The sequence below is a fragment of the Macaca thibetana genome, chromosome 1 (assembly GCF_024542745.1).
Source record: "Macaca thibetana thibetana isolate TM-01 chromosome 1, ASM2454274v1, whole genome shotgun sequence".
Lineage (NCBI taxonomy): Eukaryota > Metazoa > Chordata > Mammalia > Primates > Cercopithecidae > Macaca > Macaca thibetana.
In genome coordinates, this window is record NC_065578.1 from 54,011,318 (window position 1) to 54,037,336 (window position 26,019).

At 51.6% G+C, this 26,019-nt stretch overlaps 1 protein-coding gene across 2 annotated transcripts; it reads right to left on the reverse strand.

The window, feature by feature from the left end:
• Nucleotides 1-2,456: 2,456 nt before the first annotated feature.
• TTC22 (tetratricopeptide repeat domain 22) lies at nucleotides 2,457-26,019 on the reverse strand. Of its 2 annotated transcripts, none has more exons than XM_050803128.1 (7): nucleotides 24,883-26,019; nucleotides 10,842-10,897; nucleotides 10,512-10,627; nucleotides 9,755-9,873; nucleotides 8,782-8,943; nucleotides 5,079-5,231; nucleotides 2,457-4,546 (listed from the first exon to the last, which is right to left on the reverse strand). In XM_050803128.1, the coding sequence occupies exons 1-7, from the start codon at nucleotides 25,447-25,449 to the stop codon at nucleotides 4,010-4,012; spliced, it is 1,710 nt and encodes a 569-aa protein (XP_050659085.1). In that variant the 5' UTR covers nucleotides 25,450-26,019; the 3' UTR covers nucleotides 2,457-4,009. The 2 variants fall into 2 exon arrangements, with proteins under 2 accessions (XP_050659085.1, XP_050659082.1); XM_050803125.1 differs by having other exon boundaries at nucleotides 9,755-9,900.

Sequence of the window (26,019 nt, forward strand, 5' to 3'; positions counted from 1 at the left end):
AGGGCTCAAAGCTGTACTTAAACATCACTCATCCATTGAAGCTGCAGTTCCTGGGGACTGCAAGGCCTGGCCTTAGCAGTGACTTGTTGAAGGCGGCAGCCATAGGCCAAATCCCAAGGTCTGGGAACAGCCATGCCCTCTTCTCCATTGGGCTGTGGAAAGGCCACTAACCCAGGATGAGTATGGCCAGTGTGGAGAGGGACTGGGGTTGCCAGCTAAAACCCTCAGTAGCTTCTCTTAGGCTTCCCACTGGTCCCTAGAGCCTAGCATAACTTGCTCACTGTGGCCTACACTGTGAGCTCCTGAAGGCAAGGACAGGGTCTGTTTTGTTCCCCACTGTGGCTCCAGAGCTTGGCAGTATGCTTGGCACTTGATCAGCACTTGGTAAACATCTGTTGAGTAAGCAAATGGAAAACCTGTAGTCTTTCTGAATGTGACAAAAGTGAACTTGGGAAGCAGGCACCCCTAAAAGGGCGGACAGCGCTGTACCATGAGTGATATGGTTTGGCTCTGTGTCCTCACCCAAATCTCATGTGGAATTGTAACCCCCAATGTTGGAGGTGGGGCCTGGTGGGAGGTGATTGAATCGTGGGGGAGATTTCTCATGAATGGTTTAGCACCATCCCCCTTGTGCTGTTGATATGATAGAGTTCTTACCAGATTTAGTTGTTTAAAAGTAGGTAGCATCCCCGCCCCTCTCTCTTGCTCCTGCTCTGGCCATGTAAGACGTGCCTGCTTCCCCTTCACCTTCTGCCATGATTTGAAAGTTTCCTAAGGACCCCCATGAAACTGAGCAGACGCCAGCATCATGCTTCCTGTACAGCCTGAGGAAAATGAGTCAATTAAGCCTCTTTTCTTTATAAATTACCCAGTCTCAAATGTTAGTAGCCATGCAAGAAGGCACTAATGCAATGAGTCTGGCGGTTTGGACAAGTCCCTGCTCTTTGGGCCTCAGTTTCCCAATCACAGAATTGGGGAACTGGCGTGAGGCTGGATAGGAGGTAGGAAGTAAGGTCATGTTCCTTGGCTGAGCTCCAGACTGCAAGGGTCCTTGGGCTGCAGAGCTGGCCCCAGCCTTGGTCATGTGGACCTGGTAACGGAACCACATCTTTGGGACTGACGTGCCACATCACTGCTGGGTGTTTACTCAGTTCAACATCCAAAACTAAACCTGTTTTATATGCCAAGTGCACTGTGGGCCATGGGGCCAAATGGGTTGTGGTTCCTGCTATGAAGAACCCAGAGTCGAGTGGGGGCAATGGACATGCAAAGAGAAGGAAAGAAATGCAACACGGTGGGACAAAATGCCCAAGAGGTCTCCATGCGTGAAAGGGAGTGATTAATGAGAGCTGGAAGGATGTGCGAGACTTCCTGGAGGAGGTGCCTTTGAGCTGACCATTTGGGGTAGAAATGACAGGAAAAAAGCCAGTCGAGTAAAAGGGTGGACAAAGGCACCAAGATAAGGCAGTGTGGGAGCAGTAATCAAGGGTAAAGTAACAGGTAGGGTTGGTGCTCACAGGGCATGGAAAAGGCCCAACTCCACACCGAAGATGACACAGCTCCTGCACAGGGCCGTGTTCCAGGAGGGAGCACTGAACGAGGCTGGTCTGGTTCAAATCTTGGCCCTTCACATACTTACCCGTGACCTTGTTCTGTGTCTCAATTTTCTCATCTGTAAAATGAGGATTCTAATACCTAACCTTCAGAGCTGTTGAGAGCATTAAGTGAGATTACAACATGAGATTACATTAAGTGAGATTACATGAGATTAGCACAGAGTAGGCAGTCTGGGAAATGGGGTTTCCTATCTCTCTTTGGCTTTTTGTTAATATGCAGATACTCCTGAGATAAGCTATAGTGGGCGTGTGTTAACCATTTATATAATTAGGATGAATGAAATGATCAGAAAGTTTACTGAAAAAGTTATGAAAGGACAGGGAGGCAATGGAGGGAGAAATACATACCTTTGGGGACAGGAAAGACAAGAAAGGAAACAAACAAACTGGGGACCTGGGGAAAAAGACAAACTTCATCAGCCTCTAAGTTTTGCTAGCAGACTGCCTTAAATTCAGTTTGTTTGTTTAAGGAAGGAGAAGAAAGAAATGGGATCCCATCCTAGGGACAGTCATGGTTCACAGTCTTGGGCAGAAGAGGGATGGGGGTGGTTGGGGGGCAGAAGTAGACAGGGGTGTGTGTGGTCTGCTGTGGAGTCACCTTCTGGCCTCTGCTGCCATGGTGGTGAGAGGAGAAAGAGGGTGAGAGAGAATGTCACCATTCAAAGTGGTGAGCCATGGTGAGACATGAGGTAGAATTCAGGAGCCTTAGGGTGGCCTCACTGCCAGATTTCACAGGTACCTGGAATGCCACCATTAGTGTTGAAACACTGTCCCAGTGGATATCAGAGTGACCCATGTAACAAGTGACACACAAACCTTTAACATATAAACACTGAATACTTTAGAGTTGATTAGTTTATTAGTATTTTTCCAAACCTGAAGAATGGTGAAAGTAAGTTTGTGGTAAAAAGTGTGAAAGTAAGTGTGGGGAAAACAGTAAGTATGGCTTTGGGCAAGCTGTTTCCCTTCTATGGCTCTCAGTTTTCCCATCTGCACAATGAGGGGGGTGCACTGTGCAATCTCTAAGACACTGAATTTCAGTCTGTTCTCTACCCATCAGTGGATATATGAGATGCAATGCAGGGGTGCTGGTCTGTCCCTGGTAATGAGTGAGGATATGAGCAAAGCAGTGAGTACAGCCTGGAATTTCAGCTACTCGGGGGGCCGAGGTATGAGAATCGCTTGAACTTAGGAGGCTGAGGTTTCAGTGAGCTGAGATCTGGCCACTGCACTCCAGCCTGGGCGACAGAGTGAGACTCTGTCTCAAAAAAAAAAAAAAAAAAAAAATCTATGACTATGATTCTAAGAGTGTAAAATTCCAAGATTTTCTTTAGAATTAGTAGAATAGTCAAGATTGGGGGCAGGGCAAGGCGTGGTGGCTCACACTGTAATCCCACCACTTTGGGAGGCTGAGGCAAGTGGATCCCTTGAGGTCAGGAGTTTGAGACTAGCCTGACCAACATGGTGAAACCCCGTCTCTACTAAAAATACAAAATTAGCCAGGCGTGGTGGTGCACGCCTGTAATCCCAGTTACTTGGGAGGCTGAGGCAGGAGAATCGCTTGAACCCAGGAGGCGGAGGTTGCAGTAAGCAGAGATCGTGCCATTGCACTCCAGCCTGGGCAACAAGAGCAAAACTCTGTCTCAAAAAAAAAAAAAAAAAAAAAGACTGGGGGCAGGTTGTACCTCCTAAAGGGTGGGGCCCCTAGTTCCCCCAAGAGCAGGGAAGTCAAGTGAATGTTCTGTTGATGGGCTCTATTCAGAGCGTTTGGGAGGCCTTTCAGGCCAAGTTGACCAAGGAGGAGGCCTGCTGGAAAAGTGGCAGAGAGGTAGGAATGAGCCTGGAGGACCAGGCTTAGGCTAGGGCGCTGTTCCGTAACTCACTAGCGGTGCAGTCTTGACCTCTGCTTTAGCCAGGGCTTTTCTGGCTGCAGGAGCTCAGACCCCACTCCAGTCAACTAAAGTAAAGGGGACTTTCACATAAGGATAGAGTGAAGCCCACGGGAGTCCAAAGACAGGCTCGCAGGCCTGAGGGACTGAGTCCCTGGACTAGAAAACAGACACACTGAGGTAACTGTCTTCTGTTTCTCTCAGGAGCCTCACAACCATCTTATTTTACCTGTATGTCTAGAAAATTCTGTCCCTCAATTGGCAGCTTCCCAGTGTTTTCTCACCTCTGCTCCCAGCCTCTTCTGCTCTCAGGCCCTCCAGTCTGGGTGGGCATTTCAAACCGCCCGGGTGTCGCAACATCCCCATTCACAATTCCTGACAGAGAATCGAACTGGCTCCGCTCCCAGGCCAGCCTAAGGCAGGGGGTCCGTCCAGACCTGGTCCCACCAGCTGGGCGGGGCCTGGGCGGGGTCCCCGGGAGCCTCCGGCCTGGGCACCCGCATCCTAGAAGGAGACCGCCCGGCGGTCCCGCGGCGCACTGGCGCCCTCGCCCTCGCGCTCCATAGTCTCAAAGAGCAGCCGCACCAGCGCCAGCCGTCCCTGGGCCACCAGGGCCCGGGCCAGACCCAGCACCTCGTCCGTGTGCCCGCGCCACACGCGCTGCAGTTCCTGGCGCAGGCGCGCCGCAGGGTACTTGTCCTGGGCGCGGCGTAGCCAGGCGTCCACCTCGCGGCCCAGCTCGCAGTCGCTCATCTGTGCCTGGCTCCACTGCGCCAGCAGCGCCTCGAGCAGGCAGCCGAAGCCCTCGGTGTGGCTGGAGCCCGCGTCGTCCAGCTCCACCGCGCGCTTGAAGCAGGCCGCCGCGTTGGCGTCCTCGCCCTTGATGCGCAGGCACTTGCCGCGCAGCAGCTGCAGCTCGGGCAGCGTGGCACCCAGCTCCGACTCGCCCGCCTTGGCCAGGAACACCAGCGCCTGGTTCAGCGCCGCCTCGTCCACCGCCAGCAGCTCCTGCACTGCGTCCACGCCCATGTAGTAGTAGACCTGGGGTGGGGGACACGCCCTTCACTGCAGGCCCGGCTCCATGCTCATTCCCGCCCCACGCTTGCTTAAAAAAAAATTCCATTCCTTCACTCATTCCCACCCTCTCTCCATCGACAATTATTAATCACACGTTTTATTCCTGCTCCTCTAGGAAAAGAGTACTCCGATTCCAGTTCCAGCCCCTTCACACCTAGCCATGTAACCTTGAGTGAGTCAATCTCTGGATCTCGGTTTTCTTGTATCTAAAATTATGATATTGTCACTTCTTGGTAAACATTCCCTGAACACAAAGAATAGATATCTTCAAGATCAAGAATAATGCCCACACTTCCTGAGTGCTTAGGAAGAGCCAGGCCTTGTTCTAAATGCTGTACACACATCTTATTCAATCCTCACCATGGCTGGAGGAGATGGGTACTGTTATGAGGGAGTGCAACTTTTTCCTCTGCATCCTGGCCTAGCCCTGGCCTAGCCTGGCAAGGAGTAAACAGATTCTTGCTCAGCTATTGGCTAAGCCAAGAGACTGCCTTACCTGGCCGATGTCCAGGTACGCCTTGAAGCCTGGGCACACCCTGACCACTTCCTCTAGGTCAGCCTTGGCACAGGCCAGGTGGTTCCTGTCAGGCATGCCCCCGAGACCCATCTTGGCCCGCTCCAGGTCGTGCAGGTAGGCTCTGATGTGGATCTGCCAACAGAGAGCCAGCTTAGGAAAGATGATCCAGGCAAGGGCCTCTGCCCTCCTCTCTGTTCTAAATGAACCCAGTCTTTTTTTCTAATAGCGGCCAGGGAGGTTCTGTGCTGCAGTAGAAAGACCCTGAGGCTGGGACCCAGGAGTCCTAGGTTCTAGCCTTGGACCAACTTGGGCTAGCCACACCCTCTTTCTGGTCCTTAGTTTCCCTGTCTGTGCAATGAGTGATGAAGTAAGAGTCCCTTACTCATTCAACAGATATGTATTGAGAGCCCACCATGTGCCAGTTCCTATGTTGGGTACAGGAGGTACCATGGTAACAAGATAGATGAGGTTCCCGCTCTGGCGGAACTTAACATTCCAGTAGGGGAGGCTGTCAATAGGAAACAGTACTATTTCAAGTGGCAAGTGCTATGACAAAATAAACATGACAATGGGATAGAGATGATTGGGGAGGATTATTTTAGGTAGGATGGCAGCACCAATTTTGGGAGAGTTTATGTCAACAAGCAGTTTGGGAAGAATGGCAGGTAGCCCCAACTGACAAGCATCACATTACAAATGATCTCAGACCCTTGCTTTCCTTAATTCCTCCATTTTCCTCACACTTAAGAGCATTTACAAAGTTTGGAGGTTTAGGAGTGGTGGGTTTGGGTTGGGTAGGAGGAAGTGAGGGAAAGGGGGCTATTGTTGTTGAAGGTATTAATGCTTTATAGTCATCAGAAGGGCTTTGATTATAAGACAGCATCATGGAGGCAGGGGGAGATGAATCTCTGGCTTTCGGGTCAGTTGGACTAGGGTTTGAATTTCAGTCCTTCCCTCAACCCCTAGCTATTAGCCATGTCATCTGGAGGGAGTTCCACAACTCTATGAACCTGAACCTCATTTCTATATCTGAAAAATTAGTTCATGAATATCTTCCTGGGGGAATTACCATGATGTCTGAAAGAACATATTCTAGTCAGGAGCTAGCATATGGAAGGTGCTCAGTTCATTCATTCGTTCAGCAAATATTCATTAAGAGCCTCCTCTGTGCCAGCCACTGTTCCAGGCATTGAGAATGCAGTAGACAACAAAACCACAAAAATCCCTGCCCTCAAGTAGCTTATATGTTTTGGGGGAGAGAGAAAATAAACATGATAAAGATGTAAATAGTGTGTAGGGGAGTGATTAATGCTAAGAAAACTAAACGAGGAAAGGAAAACATAAAACGTTGGCGGTGGCGAGGTGTGGTGGCTCACACCTATGATCCCAGCACTTTGGGAGGCTGTGACTGGAGGATGGCTTGAGCCCAGGAATTTGAAACCAGCTTGGGCAACATAGGCAGAACCCTGTGTCTACAACAAATAGTTTTTAAAAAATTAGCTGGGCGGGTGTGGTGGTGCACACCTGTGGTCCCAGCTACTTGGGAGGCTGAGGTGGGAGGATCACTTGATCCCAGGAGTTCAAGGCTGCAGTGAGCCATGATCACGCCACTGCACTCCAGCCTGGGTGACAGAGTGAGACCCTATCTCTAGAAGAATTTTAAAAATAAATAAATTAATATATTTATATAAATATATATAAATAATATAAATATATATATATATAATTAAATGTTGCATGGCTTTGATATTTTCAATTAGATGGCCACTAGAAGACCTGTAGGAAGTGAGGGAGGAAGCCAATCAGATACCTGGGAGAAGAGCATTCCAGGCAGAGGCCCTGGCCAGTAGGGTTGGAAGACTGAGACAGGCATGAACAGAGGGAGGTGGGGTAGAGAGCTCATGGGGCCAGGGCCATGCTTATGGGCCGCAGCATGGACTGAGGCTTTTACACAGATAATGTGAGTTCCCTCCTCCTCACCGTCTCTTCTCCACCATCCTGTGCTCCTCTGGTCATCTGAGTGACCTTTGGCACCACAGAGAGGCCAGGATCATAAGACACCAGATGGTGATGGAGGGAGGAGAGTAAAATTGGAGTTTCTGATTATTGAATGCAGTTCTTTGGGGAAGTTCCCTGCCTCCCTGGTTATATGTGGCCTCATATGTAGGATGGCACATGTCTGGCCTCTCTCACAGGATTCTTGTGAACATTAAATCAGATCACGAATATGAAAGTGCTTGATGAAATGCAGAATTTTATAGAAATATTTTATTATTTACTATTATGGTTAATATTATTATCTATAATAATAACCACATCCATGACAGTGAAGGAATTTCACTCCTGCCTCATACCTGCTGGCAAAGTAATTAAGCCACTGAGACCAAGACTGGGAGAGGATTTGCCACTAGGTCATGTGGATGGTAGTGGAGAAGATGAGGGGATGGGGGGACTCTTCGGCTTGCAGTGAAGTAAACTTGGAGCTCCGAGTCTGCTTCCTCAAGCACATGGGCTCTGTGTGGGCTCTAGGGGGTGGGTCTGGGACCAGTGCAGGAAGCTAGTGGGAGACAGCACTCAACTAAGTGTGTAACTTGCAGACCTAAATGACTATGCAGTGGACTGCCTCAAGAGACAGTGAGATAATTCAAAAATATGCCTAATATTAAATTAGTAGCAGTCAGTCTCTTATGAAATCTTACTGTGTGCTTGATGCTGAGTTTTACATACAAAATCTAATGTAATTCTCATAACAACTCTATGAGACATATTATCATCTACAGATAAAGAAACTGAGACTCAGAATCTGGGCAAGAGTATTTTGCCAAAGGTCCCATAGCACGTGGTGTTGTGCGATTTGAACCAAGGCTGTCTGTGTTCAGAGCCAGAGCTCTGATCCACTATATTAAATGACCTCTACTGGCTTTCAGAGAAGCACCTCCTATGTCCAAGGCACTGTGCTTTAGATGCTACCTCACTGCGTCTGTTGACAACATTTTAAGGAAAGTGTTCTTATTTATATCTTACAGATTTGGGAACTGAGGTTTGCAGGGGGGTGGGTAAGTGGCTTGCCACAAGTTCCACAAGGTAGAGAAGCCAGATTTCAACTCTGGTCAGTCTGATTCCACCTGTGCCAATCCAGAAGAGGCTGGGGGCTCACTGACCCGGCATTGTAGAAGGGATTCCTGCAGTGAGTGGAGGCTTATGCATTCTTTCACTCAAAAACCTTACAGGGCTGGGTGTAGTGGCTCACACCTGGAATCCCAGCACTTTGGGAGGTCAAGGTGGGAGGACTGCTTGAGCCCAGGAGTTTGAGATCAGCCTGGGCAACATATGAGACCTCATCTCTACTAAACAAAACAAAAATTAGCTGGGTGCGGTGATGTGCCCCTGTAGTCCCAGCTACTTGGGAGGCTGAGGTGGGAGGATTGCTTGAGCTTAGGAGGTCTAGGCTGCAGTGAGCCATGGTGGCACCACCATACTCCAGTTGGGTGACAGAGTGAGACCCTGTCTCAAAACAAACAAAAAGCTGTATAGAACCCAACTGTGTTTTTTGATGGCTCCTAAGCTCCCTTCCACCATGAGGACTCCCTGACCCTTGGGCCCTGGCAACAGGGTCTTGGCCTATGGCCCTTGTTCTCTGATTCCCAGTGGCGGGGTGAGGTGGTGCAGGAAGCTGACCCACCTTGGCCCTTGTGCAGTACGCCTGCCAGTTGAGCTCTGGATCTTGTAGGACATCCAGGGCCATGTTACAGGTTCCAATGGCCATATCCTGCTTTCCTAGGAAGTAGAAGATTTTGGCCAGGCGATTCAGGATGGGAGGCTGGTTCTTGGCGATCTCGATGGCCTAGGTAAGGGAGGAGTGCAAAAGCAAACCACTTGCTTGGTCGTTAGCCAGAGCTGGCTAAACGGTGCTGAACCACCGGAACCCCATTTCTGGATACATCCATATCAACACAGTGCCCTTTACCCATATCCACCCTTATCCACCTGCCAGTAAGTTGTCATATCATAGAACCCAACACCTTGGGGCACAACCCATTGGCACTCAACTCCTGAGAGCCCGGCCCATGACCACATCACCTGTCACATCCAATAAAGCCTTCTAGACCCCAGTCAGACCCCTCCTTCCCAGTGTATGCTCCCCCATCTTCCCGGGGCAGGTGAGAGGAAGGGCCAGAGGCAACCCTCATCCCCCAACCTTACAAAGTATAGGGTTTTTACCTGGGTGATAGCACTTACCCCCACTATTGTCATTGACTGCTTCCTGTTGTAAGTGACTTACCTTAGGGTCACACAGCCTATGGGCAGGACTGGCAAGGAGACCCCAGCTAAACTCGTCATTCTACTATGCCACTGGGGGTGGGGAGGTAGGGAACTCCTGGCAGAGGGAGTACTGTGAATGGAGGCCTCAAGGGAAAAAGTCTAAGGGTCTGTTTCAAGGCTGGAGAAATGGGCTGGGGCCAGATTTGGTATGGGGAGGGTCTCTTTTGTTTTGAATGAAGAGAGGATGGAGAGCAAGGTCTGGAGTAAGTGTACTTCCTGGGTGGACCACGCGGTGGGGACTGATACCCAGAGAAGCCTGGGTTCTGGGTGGAGAGGCTGGGGTGCCAGGCTCCTTCTCAGTTTAGAGGGTAGGTGTGGCTGGGGGCACGTACCTTGCCGAAGCAGTCCAGAGGGTCGGTCCCCGAGTACCCGCAGTCATGGACGCCCATGGGGGTGGTGGAGAAGGTGTCATTCCGCTCCAGCAGCATCCCGAGGTAGCACCAGGCCAGGGCTGGGGGTGAAGGGTGGGAGAGGGTCTCTAGGAAGCAGCAGGGTGGAGAGAGGGAAGGGGCCATCTCCATCTTAGGTGTTGCCCGTGAAGACAAAGCAATGGACAGTAGTGTGAGATCACTGAGGGCAACTTGCCAGGGACAGAGAGAAGCAAAGGTGGAGAGAGGGGCCGTGTGAGGGGTTAGTGAACCCGTTTTAGTGCTTATTCTGTGTTCAATGTGTCATCCGGGGGAACTCATTTCAGGTATGTAGGTCTCTTCTGACTTCAGCTCTCACCAGCTCTGGTGGTTCTAGTCCCTGTTCTTGCTCTCTGGCCCTGCAAAAAAATGACTCAACTCCTCTTCAACGGAGGCTTCAATCTTCTGACAATAAATAATTGGAAACAGGGGAAACTACCTCTCACCCTCCAGGTCACGAGCTGCAGACGGGAAGCCTGCAGTCACAGTGACTTGTAGTTGGCATGTTCACTTGGGCAAGGTATGTGGGCTCCTTGAGGTGCCCAGATGAGTGTAGGGGACAGAGAGAAGGAGGAAGAAACAGGAGCCAAGAGAGGGAGGTAGTGCCAGAGGTGGGTGCAATGCCAGCAGGCTGGTGGCGGGGGACAGAGGCTGCTGTCCCACCCATCCCCTGGGCCCCTACCTTGGTGGCGGGGGTCCTCAGACTTGAGCACTTGCCGGAGCAGAGCCAACGTGCGGTTGAAGGCGGGCAGCCTCTTCTGCTCCTCACTGCCCAGCTCCAGGAAGATACCATCTAGCCTGTGGCCAAGAAGGAGATGTGGTTGGGTGGCACCCCCTCCCAGCTGTCCTGTGTGCTGCCAGCCCTGCCCAGGCCCGTGGTGGTGGTGGTGGGGTTTGGGGAGCCCTTTCCAGCAGGATGGACCCAGCCACCTTTGCCCTTACCCTGCTGGCTGGGTACCAGGCCACACCTCTCCCTCCACCATCCCGTACCCCTGCCACCTTCTTGCCTGACCTGATGTAGAGTGTTGCCATGGTGAAATACCAGCCCCTTTTCTCCTCCATCGGGATCTAGGAAAACAGAGAACAGCCCTCGCTGCCATTACTGAGGTACTCTGGCCATTGTTCATAAACTCCCACACTTGCTGAACCCCAAGAAGCAGCAGGCACAGTGGGAAGGGCTTTGACCTTAAACACCCTTGATTACAGTCCTGGCTCTGCCCATGACTGGCTGGGTGGCCTTGGGCAAGTCACTTCACTTCTCTGACTACAGAGGCTTTGTGAGGGCCCCCAGTGAGGTGCCTATCCTAGAGCAGGTGTGGTAAGCATTTCCTCCCACACCCTCCACAGGCTCCCCAACCCCAGGGCGCATACCCCACTGCTCACCCTCTCCTCCATGCCCACCTGCCTCTCCCTTTGGTGCCATCCCTGCAGGCTTTACCTTCCTGAGAAAGCCCCTTTGGGCATGTTAAGTGAGCCCAGCTCAGCTGAAGCCCAAGACCCCCTTGAACTGTTTTGCCATTATTATTCCTGCCAACCTTGCTGTGCGACTTGGGCACCAGATAAAATATTTATGCTGTTATTTATGGGAGTAGCTGCTCCGGCTTCGGGAAGGAATTTTAATGAAAACCAATAAAACCCCCAGTGCATATCAGCAGCTCTCCCTCAGGCTCCAGCCCCTCCCTCCACATTCATCTCCCGTCCCTGATCTGGAGGCTTCACTCTGCACTCGCCACCCCCACTGTGGCCTCCTCAGCTGTGGGGGAGGGGGGTCCATCTTCTCTCTACCCCCATCCCCAGCAGCTGGGGTGAATGCATTTGTCAGCACCTATGGCATAAGGCCCTGCGTTGGGTGCTCTGGGAATGTGGCACTGAATGGGACCTGCACCCTCACCCGAACGCACTCACAACCTGGCAGCGGAAGCAGACCCAGGCTTCAATAATAGGATGCGGCTCAGTGCCTGCATGTGCCAGGATCCTGACACCCATCTTCTCCATCTCACAACAAACCTATCAAGTAGCTGTTATCCCCATTTTATAGAGGAACATATTGAAGCTCAGAGAGATAAAGTGATTTGCCTGAGGTCACACAGCTTTTGAGTGCCAGAGCTGGGATCCGGTCCCCGTTTATCAGCTTCCAAAGCCCATGCTTGCTTCCCCACACCGGGTTGCCAGTAGCTGTGGTATGAAGCCAGGTCTGATCGAGGCCATGAGACTGGTACAGAGGGAGTGCGGGGATGGGCGGGCCACTCCCAGTTGGGGGATGAGGGCTTAAGGAGGGTCTTGGGTCACATTGGCACTTCAGAGAGTGGGCTCCAGATGGAGAGCTCCCATGAGCAGAGGCCTGGAGACGTTAGGGATGGGGAGCTGATGGGTGTGCAGCACAGAGTGTGTGAATGGGGACCCGGGGGGGCCAATGCTAGCAGGTTAGGCTGTGGCTGCTCCGGGGACACCTTGGATGAATTTGGAGGGAGGAAGAAAGCGAGGGGTCCTTATGAGTCAGATCTCACCAACTGGTATGACTGCCCTTCAGGACAGGATCTGGAACCCAGGTCCCAGTCAGACCACCCAGAAGCGGTCCCACTAATTGCATTTCTCAGTCAATATTCCCTGAGTAGCTTCTCGTGTGGCTCTCGGCTGGGCAATAAAGACAGGAGACAGAGGCAGGTCCCACATTTAGGGACTCTGGGTCCTGCAGGAAAGCCAGACCCAAAGACACAATTAGAGTAGAAGGAACACGGGGGCTATGGGAGCTCGGGGAGGTATCCTATACAATCCAAGGACTTCCCCATGGTTTTCCAGAGGAGGAGGTACTAGGGCAGGGTCCTCAAGGACAAGTAGGAATCACTCAGGTGGATACAGTGAGAAAAGGCAATCTAGGAGGATGGGACATTAAGTGCAAAAGCTCAGAGAAGAGCGAGCAAGGTATGCTGGGGTCTGCCTGCAGCCCAAGGACTGGAACCCTGATAGTAAGGGGTGAAGGGAAGAGCCAGCAGGGGCATAATCAGGAGGGGCTTCTGAGTGCCAGGGTCAGGACTTGGAGCTCATCTACAGGGTACTGGGGAGCTATAGAAGGAGAGAGAGCTGGGGAGTTGGGCACAGTAGCTCATGCCTATAATCCCAGCACTTTGGGAAGCTGAGGCAGGAGGATCTCTGGAGCCCAGCAGCAGTTCAAGACCAGCCTGTGCAACATAGTGAGACCCTGTCTCCTCAAAAATCAAAATCAAAATAGCCAGGCACAGCGGTGCACATTTATAGTCACAGCTGCTCTAAAGCCTGAGATGGGAGGATTACTTGAGCCCAGGAGTTTAAGGCTGCAGTGAGCTATGATAGCACCTCTGCACTCCAGTCTGGGCAAAAAAGTGAGACCTTGTCTCAAAAAAAAAAAAAAAAAAAAAAAAAAAAAAAAAAAAAAAAAAAAAAAGAGGCTAGAGCTCAGGAATGCCAAAATCTGATTGATGTGTGCTTTTACATTTGTATCACCTTGAAAGGTAATCCTGTTACTTAGGTGGGAATAAGCAAAAAGGCAGGGACGGGACTCTGGATACCCTTATCTGCTTTACTTACACTGGACCTGGGAAGGAAGAAGGAGACTGGGATTTATGGAGCACCTAGTGTGGGCCAAATTGGCATGATGTGTCAAAACCTGACCATGCGAAGGATCAGGGGCACGTGGTGCCTCAGGCTTCCTGGCTTCTTCTGCTTCTGCTGCTTCTGCTTTTCCTTCTGCTTCTGCTGCTTCTTCTGCTTCTTCTGCTTTTCCTTCTGCTTCTGCTGCTGCTTCTGCTTCTGCTGCTGCTGCTTCTTCTCCTTCTCCTTCTCCTTCTCCTTCTCCTTCTCCTTCTTCTTCTCCTCCTCCTCCTTCTTCTTCTTCTTTTGAGATGGAGTCTTGTTCTGTCACCCAGGCTGGAGTGCAGTGACGTAATCTCGGCTCACTGCAACATCTGCCTCCTGAGTTCAAGCTATTCTGCCTCAGCCTCCCGAGTAGCTGGGATTACAGGTGCCTGCCACCACACCCGACTAGTTTTTGTATTTTTAGTAGAGATGGGGTTTCGCTATGTTGGCCAGGCTGGTCTCGAATTCCTGACCTCAAGTGATCTGCCCGCCTTGGCCTCCCAAAGTGCTGGGATTACAGGCGTGAACCACTGTGCCCGGCCCCCTGGCTGCTTCTATGTGAGTGATCCCATGACCTCTGGTCCCTCACCTGCTTTGTGGTTGGCTCAACTGAGTCATGGTGGGGAGAAAGAGAACCCACTCTCCCTTCCTTGCTCCTGGCGAGGGAGCCTAGCATCCAGCAAGAACAGGTGTAGTAGACTTGGGGGGTGGGAATGTGAAGAGCTGAGGCTTGTGTGCCTGGCAGGCCTGGTCATATGAGATGGGCGACCTTGGGGGATGAGTTACCCCTGGCAGGTTATGTCCTTATCTGCAAAGGAGGATAATCATATGGGCTTCTCAGGAGTTGTGAGGGCAGTGCCTGGCCCAGAGTAGATGTCTGTTCCCTTCCTCCTGGTCTGGGTAGAGCTGAGAGCTGAGTGGGGTTAGGGTTCTCTAGGAGGTTGCTTTGTCTGCTGTGGCATGTTTCAGTGCCTGATGAAGCAACATGGTCTTTGGCCCTGGAATCTGGAGCCATCCTGGGGCACCCTGCTGTCCTCTCCCACTATGCTCCCAGGACCTCAGGATCTCCAGTCCCCTATTGGGTCCCAGGCACCTTTCTTGCCTCCACAGGTCCCCAGTGTTGGAGACTAATGTGTTGTCCTCAGGGCTTTCCCAGCCACTCTCTTGCTTGGTATTCAAGTGGCAAGAAATTAAATTATGTGTCCAAACCACACTTAGTACATGATAGAGCTGGGGCTTAGACTCATGCCTCCATGATTCTATTCCTAAGCCTTGTCCACAACACTCAGTTATCCTGATCAATCTCCTTACTAGATATCCAAGGACACCGAGAAGAGAGAGGCGAGGTGGCTTACCTAAGGTTCCACACTAGTTAGCATCAGAGCTTACAATCCAGTGGTTTCACCACCACTCTGCACGCTGTTGAGTATTACTGATTAATTCAAGAGACTGGTTACGGTTTTCACTAAGCAAGCAATACCACCACCTGGTGGCAGTATGCCTGAATTGCAGGGGCAACTCCTAAGGGTCAACTCTCCTCCCCTTCAACTTGATGACTAAAATTGATTTTCAAAAAAGTAGCTAGTTGGGTGACATCTGTGTGACAAATCGCTAAAGTAGTCCCTCATCAGATCCGGCTTAAGAGCCGCATTTGCAGGAGGGCTTGTGGGGTTGCAGATGGGGTCAGTGGATATGGAACAGAGTTAATACAATACACAGATCTAGTCAGAAGCCTCACTGTGCCCAGGCTTTACTCCTCTATCCCTGTGGTGAAGCTGGTGTTGGATGTTCACTCTGTGCTGCAATTCTGGCTCTAAAATAGACTGTCTGTCTCCCTCTCTTTTTTTTTTTTTAGACGGAGTTTCGCTCTTGTTGCGCAGGCTAGAGGCCAATGGCGCAATCTTGGCTCACCGCAACCTCCACCTCCAGGTTTAAGCCATTCTCCTGCCTCAGCCTCCCAAGTAGCTGGGATTACAGGCATGTGCCACCATGCCCAGCTAATTTTGTATTTTTAGTAGAGACGGGGTTTCTCCATGTTGGTAAGGCCAGTCTTGAACCCCCAACCTCAGGTGATCTGCCCGCCTCGGCCTCCCAAACTGCTGGATTACAGGCTTGAGCCACTGTGTTCGGCCTTGGACTGTCTCTTTAAAAATCCTTCTGGTTGTAACTTAAGCAGTAACTGAAGCAGCCGCTGAAGCTGTTACCAGGGGCAACCTGGCAAGCCATAGTGCGTTAAATTAAATTAAGCAGGCTTGTGACTGCCCCCTCCCCTCTTGGAGAAGGGAGGGGGCATTCCACCTCTATCCTGGAGAATAAAGTTGCTGTGAAACCTCTTATGGCTGCAAGGAATTCAGTTACAGAGTTTATGACTCCCAGAGGCAAGGTGTTTGGAGGCAGCCTGGGAGGGGGCTCACAGGACTTCTGCCAAAAGAGGAGTATTTACGGTGAACCTGCCTGGGGTAGGTGGCCTCCGGTCAGGACACCCCCCCCGCCTTTCTTTCATTTGGTCCTTATCACAATCCCATGGGCTGGGGATTCCGTGGTCTATGAGAGAGGCTGGCCAGCGTGTGAGTCCAGGCTTTGTGCTGGAGGAGCTTACATTAGGCTGCTGTTCTGTGGCAGATTCATGGGAGGGAACTAGGCGAGGCCCATGCTGACCCTAAAATGAAATTTGTAGACCCTGGTACAAGCTGAAGGTGAGAGAGACAGATCTCAGGTGAGGTGTTCTCAGCACACTTCCTAGCTCTTCTGAGGCCCTCGCTATTACTTTCCTTATATTAGGGATGGGGAAACCAAAGCAGAGACCTGCCTGTTTGACCTGGTACTTCAGGCCAGGTCTCTCTGACTTCAGTGCTCTTCCCACAAGATCCAGCTGCAAGGAGCTACTGTTTGTACGGGGTTTACCATTTACAAAGGGCTTTCACACAGATTCCATGTGATCCTCAGAACAGCCTCATGGAATGTAAAGGGAGTATCATTACCCTCTTCATACAGCTGGGAAGACTGAGGCAAGATGCTATGTTCAGAGTCACATGTCCAGTGTGACAGCCTTGACTGAAACCTGGAGATGATGCTCTTTTGCTATACTAATAATAGCAACTTTTGAACACTTACTATGCACCAGGCACTTCATTTACATGTGTTACCCCATTAGGCTTTCTCAAGGGTTACCTATGGGGTAAGGATTGTTATTCTCCCAAGTTTACAGATGAGGCAACTGTGGAACAGAGTGGTTAAGGCATGCACCCAGAGTGACACAGCTAGCAGGTAGTAGGGCTGAGAACTCTGCGACTTAGCTCCAGAGTCTTTGCCTCCAACTACCTTAGACAAGTGGTTCTCAAAGTGTGGCCCTCGGTCCAGCAACATCAGCAGCATCACCTGGGAATTTGATAGAAATGCAAATTCTTGACCCACTGAATCTAAAACCCTGGGGGTGGGAGCCCAGCAATCTGTGTTTTAACAGGCCCCCTACTGCATGCTGAAGTTTGAGAACCATTGCATGAGGCTCTCACTGTGCTACCCTAAGGTGGAGCAAAAATGGGCTAGAAAATTTCTCTCTTTTTTAGTGAGTAAAAGGTCAGAAATTGTGATCCTCAGGGAAGCCTGAAGATCGAAGCTCCTGTGGGCTGGGTGAGTAAGCAACAAAGGTTAGTGACCTGGCAGAAACTGCAGGAAATGGTAGGATTAGGATAAGCCATTACCAGAGCAGGTATGTCTTAACTCGGGTCGGGTACAAGGTTCAGCGTCCCATTTACGTCAAAAGACAGCCCCGAAAGAAGGAAATGTTGGGGAGCTTGGCTATTTTAAGTTATTCCAATAGAAGATCTTTCACTACACCAACAACTGACAATATATATGGATTTGAATAGGCTATACAGAGACCTTGCTGGTTCTTAAAGAAAATATTTGCCTTGTATTTTGAACTTTGCCCCTGATGATGGGCTGTCCTCTGGATTCAGAGTCAGTTCCTGAAAGCTGACTAATTTTCTTTCTGGGGAGGAGGAATGACAAACAGGAAAGAACATTTCTCTAGTGTCACTGGGCTCCTCAGTGCATCATGGCACTGGGTTCTCACAGCAGCCTTAGAAGGTGTGATGTATCTTCCTCCTTTTACAGATCAGGAAACAGAGACTACAGAAAAAGCCACCAGCCCAGCCCCATAGCCCAGGGCAGAAGTGCCAGGATTCAAGTTCAGATCTGCCTTCCTCCAATGCCCCTGTTGTTTCCACCTCATCCTGCTGACTCCGTGAAGGCTGACACTGCAGGAATAAAAGTCACAAGGTGGCAGGCCTGTGGATATGTCCTTCCTGCACAACTGGAATGTCCTCTGTGATGACACAGAACAGCCTTTCTGCTCCTGCACACGGAGCCCCGCCCCACCTGGCCCCAGCCTGCCGCCTGTGGGCCATGTACAAGACAGGCAGGGAAGAGGGTTGCTGTTCCCCACACCCAGCTGCAGGTGGTGATGCTCTTGTGCTCCTGCCTTGTCAGGTGTGGGGAGGAAACAGAGGTTGAGATTGGAGTCCCACCCCTGCCTCTCACTCCTCTAGGGGTCCTGGAGAGCCCACTGGCATGGCTCAGCTTCTACATCTGCAAACAGGGGTGACCCCACGTGGCCTGCCTGCATCAACAGGCATGTTGGCTGGGGTGATAATGTGCACAGGTGGAGGGAATTTGGGATTTGAGTGTTATGCCATGGAAGCAAATATTTGGCCCTGTCTTGGGCTCCCTGGATAATTCCCTGTGGATTTTAAGCTTTGAGCAGCTCCCTGTTGGTCAAAGCTCCTTTCTGGTCCTAGGTCTGTCATGCAAACACAGGCCCTGTCAGTTTTGCTCTGTGCTGGATCCCAGACTTGCGGGACTGTGTTGAGCCACTTCTCTGTTTCACTATCCCTAGTGAGAGGGCAATTCCCTGTCTGGTCCAGCGTCCAAATCCAACTCTAGCACCGGCAGTAGCTGAGTGGGTCTGCAGGAGTCTCTTACCCTCTGCAGTAACAACAGTGATGCCTGAATTTTCTCAGCTCCTCCCGTGGGTCTGTGCGGTGCTGCACTCTAACATACATCATCTTTTCTCCTGCAAAAGAGGTGGTTGGGCCAGATGATGCTTAAAGCAGTTTTGGCTCTGGGCTTCTGTATCTGTGAGGAGGAGGACACCCAGTTCTTAAACTTCCCAGCCAAGTGGGGAGAGAAGCCAGTAGCAAACTTAGAGGGCATTGACATGCAAACGCGAGCACCCCAAGGCCACAGAAGGTTGAAGCCAGACCCTTAGGAAAGCTGTCCGTCTTCCTGGGCTTTGATGTCCCATAGTCCTGAGTTTAGTTCCTGCCAGCCACATGTGCCCCTGGGCAAGTCACAACACCTCTCTGAGCCTTAGTTTGCTGTCTGTAGAATGGGGTTAATAACAATGTGGATTTGCCAGCATTTCTGTGAGGATCAAATGAGATAATCGATGAAAAGCACTTGTGTGCACAGTGCCTGGGATATCATCCAGCTTCATCTACCTCTTCTTGTAGCTGAACCAAATGAAACCACTCAGAATTGTGGAGTCGCGTGTGTGTGTATGTGTGTGTGTGTGCGCGGGTGTGCGTCTGTGAACACGCATGCATGCCAGAGATCCTAGGCTTGCTGACCTCTGACACTCTCTTGGGCCTTCCTGCCAGGTCCCCACCCCGCTGGGCGCAGTGATGGATTGGAATGCCCACACCTTTGTTTGTGAGGCTGGCCGCCTCCCTCCCCAGCTGCCTCAGCTGGCTGGTGAAGTGTGGACAGCCCCGCAGGCACTGGGTCAACCTGGGCAAGTCCCTTCCCCTCCCTGAGCCTGTTATGCCTGGGGTGTGAGGGGGAATCACAGCACCTGGCAGTGTGTCTGTGAGGTTTGAATAAAATTAAAATGCGCGAAGGCAGGTAAGATCCTGAGCTCAGTGCCCGGTGCACAGACACCATTGCAGGTGTGGTTCCTGTCATCACTCAGGGCCTGCCTTGGTGTGTGTGACTGCATGTGTGTGTTAAGGCACCAGTGTTTTGGGAAAAGGAGAAGAAAATAACATAACTGAGTTGGCTTGGGACAGGGATTTTTTTTTTCTCTTAGACAGTAAGTTCAAGTTACCTTATTTTAAAAAATAGGGATTTTAAAGACAAAATCCAGATATTCGACTAAATTAAACAATGGCTGCAAACTCCCCTTGGTGTTCAGCTCTATGTCAGACATTGAGGAGGGTGGATGGGGAAGAGAGAGAAAAGCCCAAGACAGAATGCCCACACTCTAGGGGCAAGACAGAAACCGCATGGGGGTAAACCAGAGGCTGGAAGGCTCTGTTGAAAAGCAGTGGCGAAGTGCTGTGGGCCAGAGCAGGCAGGGAGAAGCCCCAGGCAGGACCTCACGTGCTTCTGCCTGGTGGTCTTCATGTTCTCTCAATCCTCACAGCAACCATGTGAGGTTCATGTTAGAACCCCATTTTACGGAGAAGGAAACTGAGGCTCAGAGGAATAAAGAATTGCCTGTAGCCAGCTAGTGATGGAGGCAGAATTCTCACCTGGTCTAACTCCAAAGCTTGTGCTCTTAATAGCTACTCAATCTAGAGATTTGCCACTGACGGTCCATCTGTGAGTGTGTGAGAGATGGCGTGTGCAGACTTCCCAGTCTCTGGACATGTGTGTATATTTACAGGGGTGATGGGAGGAGGAGGGGAGTGATCAAAGCCATCTGTCTTCTCATATTTTTTTGTAATTTAAGAAAGAGAAATGTGGCTGGGTGCAGTGGCTCACGCCTATAATCCCAGCACTTTGGGAGGCGGAGCCAGGCGGATCACCTGAGATCAGGAGTTCAAGACCAGCCTGGCCAACATGGTGAAAACCAGTCTCTACAAAAATACAAAAATTAGCTGGGCATGATGACAGGTGCCTGCAATCCCAGCTACTTGGGAGGCTGAGGCGGGAGAATTGCTTGAACCCGGGAGGTGGAGGTTGCACTGAGCTGAGATCATGCCATTGTACTCCAGACTCAGTCTGAAAGAAAGAAAGAAAGAAAGAAAGAAAGAAAGAAAGAAAGAAAGAAAGAAAGAAAGAAAGAAAGAAAGGAAGGAAGGAAGGAAGGAAGGAAGGAAGGAAGGAAGGAAGGAAGGAAGGAAGGAAGGAAGGAAGGAAGGAAGGAAGGAAGGGAAGGAAGGAAGGAAGGAAGGAAGGAAGGAAGGAAGGGGTAGGGAATGAAGAGCAAAGAAGGGAAGTCACAGAAACAAACCCCCTCCTATACAAACACTGATTATTTTTAGATTATGGGCTGAATGATTAACTTTTATAACGTTTTCTTGTATAATTTGTTCTTATTATTTTGTAGTTTAGGTTAGCAGATGAGCAGCTGTTCACAGTTCTTCAGCAGCTCTTTGTCCTTTGAGCTCCAGAGGCTCTTCCCCACCTGGGAGAGTCCCAGCCCCACAAAGATGGAAAATCTCTCACTGCAGGGGGTCCCTCCTCCTCCTCCTCCTCTTCTGGTCTGACTTTGACTTCACCTTCTACCTCATCCTTCCCAGTCTCTGGACACATGGCAACCCACCCACCTCCTCTCTCTCCATACTCCTCTGCCTTAGATTTCCAGGAGTACACCTGTGAGGGGTCTCCCCTCACCATCCTGCTAGCCATCTGCATTATACCCCACTTCTCTGAATTCTCCAGAAAGAGCAAAGACTTTGCAGTCAACCAGGGTGGCATGGATTTAACTGCCATTTACTAGCTCTGTGACCCTGGGCAAGCTTCATTCCTTGCCCCAGTTCAGCCAGCACTCAAGCCCCCATGCTTTGCAGGCCCCACCACAGGGCCTTTGCACGCACCATGCCCCTGCTGGGTGTGTCCCCACTCATTCCCGCCTGGGAACTCCTGCTGAAGGGGCGTGTTCCCTCTCTGACTCAGTCACTCCCACTCTATCCACAGGGCCCAGACTTTCCAGGTCCCTGTTGATACCAAGCTTCGGACCCCATATCCCCAGAGTGTACTTTCATTGTCAGCCCCTGGGGCCCTGTTTTGGGTTCAGAAAGTGTGACCTCTGGGTGTACAGTACTTAGAGATAATTGCCAATGACACAGGCCTGTGATGAATGCCTGTGTTCTCAGCCAGCAGTAGACATGTCTCTGATTTGTCCCTTTGGCTCCCACTCCCAGAAGAGGGGCTCAGGTAAGCATAGTTAATGAAGAAGCAAATGTTTGCTTCTCCTTTTGTTCAAGGGCCTCTTAAAGGCAGGAACTTCTTAAAAACAGAGTCTGGCACACACTAGGTATTCAATAAATGTTAAAATGCTCAATAAATACCTCTCAGACATGCACAGAATTTTCCAGTTTATGGGCATTTTTACTCCCATCATTTGTTGCATAATACCAATAAAACTGGAGCTGATCAATGTTTATGAAGCGGGAACTCAGGCAAGTGACAAGAGATGACAAGGGACTTGTCCACAGCCACACAGCAAAATAATAACAGAACTAGGTGCTCAGAACCAAACCTCTGGACTCTAAAATGATGCAACCATCATTAGTGTCATCCTGTCTGTAACTATTTCTTGAGCACCTACTCTGTGCCAGGTGCTTCAGAAGCATGTCATCTAATCCTCAGATGATAAATGGGGTCTCCAAATCCCAAACTCTCTCTGGAGGTTTGTGTAGGGGGCTGACCACAGCTGCTCTATGCAGAACTGTGGGGCAGCTGCTGGGCCACGCCCCAGGACACAGCACAGAGCTGGCAGCCACACCCCCGTGGAGCAATAGGCTCCCTCCCTGGAGTGCTGGGCATCCTGCTTAGCACTTTCTCATCTGGATGTTCACTCACTGGGGAGTCCCCACTGTAGCCGTGTTCCCAGAGAGGGAAGAGCCAGCCTCTGTTTGATAGCTACCCCGCAATCACTGCTTTCCTGCTCACCTCCTCCAGGAAGACTTCCCCCAGTGAATGGCCTCCTAAGAGCAGGAAAGTGCCTCAGAGACCATGTAGCCCCTGCTTCCTGCACCCATTTTACAGATGAAGAAACCAAAGCCCGGGGAGGAGAAGGCCCCACTGTGGGTAGTGTTGCAGCTGAGACAAGAACCTAGGCCTGCTGGCTCCTAGCCCAGGGCTCTTCAGGCCCCTCTCTGCTGCCATGACCTGCTGCCATGACCACACTCAACACATCAATGTTGGCTATGCCTTCCACTGAGGGTAGCCTGGCATTCAGGGCCACAGGCTCAGGATTGAAACAAGAGACCTGGGTTCTTGTTGACCTCATGCAATCAGTGGTCATGTCTACACTCAGCTTAAGAGCAGAGGAAGCTCTCCCAGCCAGGGAGAGGGAGGGGTCATCTGTGACCCTGCTCATCCCTGTGCAGGCTCTTTCTAGGTGCTTTACAAATATTAACTGTTAATTATGACATCAACCAAGTGAAGGATGTCCCTATTTTACAGATGACAAAGCCTATGACATATGTAACATTACTATCTCCATCTTACAGAGAAGGAAAAGGAGATTGGTGGTGCTAAGCACTGATTTGAAGTGAGTGAGCATGGGGGAGCTGGAATTTGGACCCAGACCATCTGACTCAGAGTCAACTCTCTTAACCCCTACCCTGCATGCTGTCCTTAAGTCAGGTCCATGCCCTCCAACCTGTACCTTCTGAGGTCTTGACTCTCACATCTTCTCTTACAGAAGCCATGAACATTCATGGAAAAGGCACTGAGGGGGGTGTGCAGAGCCTTTGTGAAGGGAGTTGTGCTACCCATGTGTGAAGGCTTGTTATTTACATATCACAAATCTAAAATATTATAAAACATAATTGTTAGCAGCTCAACCCTGTCTGTGCTGTGCCTTCATGGAACCCCTCTGAACTGTGGTTTCCTATTCTGTAAAAGAGAATAATGCTCTACCACATCATTTGTCTGTCATTCAGTACAGGCTGCCTCCGAGATAGCCCCAGTGATCCCCACTTCCAGGTATTCATGTCTTTGTGTAATCCTCCCCTTTGAGTGTGGGCTGAACCTGTGACTTGCTTCTAATGAGCAGAAAATAGCAAAAGTGGTGAAATGTCCATGTGGCAAGGAAAAGAGGGAAGCCATTGGCAGGAGCCAGTGAGGAACTGAATCCTGCCAACAGCATGTGAGTGAGCTTGGAAGAAGATCCCCCTAGTCAGGCAAGCCTTCAGATGAGACCACAGCCCGAGGGCACTGAGTGAAGCCATGCCTGGATTCCTGACTCACAAAAACTGGGCCATAATATATACTTAATATTTTAAGTTGCTAAATTTTGGGGGTATTTGTTATGCAGCAGTAGATAATATACCTAGTATTTGCCTATTGAGTGCTAGGCCCTATGCTGCACATATATCCATTCATTTATTAGATACATTTGTTGAGTGCCACTGTGTGCCAGGTGCTGTGCCGGTGTGTATTGGGTTTACAGTGGTAAACCAGACAGACATTGTCCTCACTCTCAGAGACCTCACGGTTGAGCTGGAGGCTGGGAAACGGACAGTGTGAGCAGTGCTATGGGAGCCCAGAGGAAGCGCTGACCCAGCCTGAGGAGTTAGTGGAGGCTTCCTAGAGGAGGGGATGTCTGAGACCAACCCGAGACTAAAGACAACCTTCTAGGCAAAGGTGGAGCCAAAGGGCACCCCAGGAAGAGGCTGAGAAAGGGACAAGGTGAGCTGTAAGGAGATCTGGCCCATGGAGGAACAAGGGGAAGTAGAGTGTGGCAAAGTGACACACAGTGGCTTGGAAGGGGGAACGTGGCAGAGGAAGGACAGACAGGTAGATCATGGAGGATGTTAAATACCCATCAAAGAGCTTAGGAATTATCTACCAGGCAGTGGGGACATGGCCCGCGAGATGGAGCACCACCACACTGGCAGCAGATGGGAAGATGAGGCAGAAGGGTCAAGCTGGAGGGCAGGACGCCAAGGATGGGTGACAGCTGCTACACTGGTGCATGCAGGAAGGTATGGAAGCTGGGCTGGCAGAGGAAGGCTGGAGAAGTGTGGAGAGACCTCAGAGATAACAGGAGGTTGAAGGGACAAGATTTGGGGACTGAATGGATGGGGATGGAAGTGAGCGGGAGAGAAGAGGTGGGAATGTGCCCAAGTTTCTGGCAGGATGCGTGATTGTGCCTTTTACTTAGGTGGATGTGCACAGGCGCAGGAACAGGCACTTGCTGGGAGGAGCAAGGTAAGAAGGATGAATTGCCCAGGTTGGGCTTGTGCTGTTTCCAAAAGAGAGGCTTGGGCAGGCAGTCCTACTAGGAAGCGGTTCCACTCCCTAGACCAGGAGAGGGCTACAGGAGTGGCTGGGGCAGGCCGGGGATGCACATTGGACAGGCATTTGGGAGACCGAAGAACCGGGGTTGAGGGAGAGTCAGGGGTACCGGAGCATCTCTGCAGACAGAAGGGACCATGGTCACAGTCCTCCCAGCGGGAGGTAGGGAGACAGGGGTCACCCACCTGCTGCCCGTAGCCCAGCGCCTTGTCGTAGAGCGCGATGCCTGCCGCCAGCCCCCGCGCACGCTCCTCTGGGCTGGCGCAGCCCACGTCGAAGCCGTGCGCGTAGCCCTGCTCCGCCAGGCAGCGAGCGGCGCGGAGCTGGGGGTCCCCGGCGGCTTCGGGCTCCTCCGCCAGGCCCATGAGGCCGGCCAGCCGCGCGGCGCACGCCTCCTCCTCTTCCTCCTGGCCCAGCCGCCCGTACACGTGTGCCAGATTGGCCCAGGCGTTGAGGTTGCCCGGGTGCTCGCGGGTCACCTCGAGGAAGCACTCGCGGGCCTCGTCCAGCTCCTCCAGGTAGAATGCGAAAGCGCCCAGGAGGTGACGCACGGCGGGGCGCTGCGGGGCGGCCGCCAGCTCGAGCTCCTGCCGCAGACCCTCCCGCTGCAGCTTCATGTCCCGGGCGCGCTGCGGGGCCGGCGAGTGCGGCTCGAAGTTCAACTGCATCTCCAGGTGAAAGTGGCCCGGCAGGTAGTCCAGGTCGTCGATGAGGGCGTCTAGGTCATCGGCCACAGCCTCCGGCTCCGCCATGGCTGCCCCCTGTGCTTCCCTGGCCTTGCCCTTGTGCCTGAGGCTGCGGAGGGCAGTGGATGGGGGCGTCCCCCGAGCGAGCGCCGTGCGGGAGGCGAAGGGCAGCCGGCAGAGGCCCCGGGCCCGGCAGCCTCTCGGTCTCAGGGCGCCTCCCGCAGGTGGGTGGGCCCGAGGAGTGCCCTGTGGGTGTTTCCGCTTTCGCTGCTCAGCTGCTTCTAGACGCTGACATTGCACAACCAGGTGTGCCAGAAAAACAAGCGCATTGTCAAATACGAGGCGTGCAAACTTCGGTGCAAAGCAAAAGGCGTGTTTTTACTCTGCTAAGCAGGGAGGAAACTGAGGCTCAGAGGAGAAAACTGAGACTCAGAGGAGGAACAGAACTTGCCCAGATCACAGAACTGGGCGTACCCAAGTAGGTAGGCCTGGAACCCCAGGTTGCTGAAGGCCGGGCTCTTCCTCCAGGGGCGCTCCTCCGCCCTGTCTGCTTGAGCTGAGTCAGGACTGGCCAGTCTAGCTGCGGCAGCCACCCTCACTCCTGCCGCTGTCGCATCCTGTCCGCAGGTCCTCAGT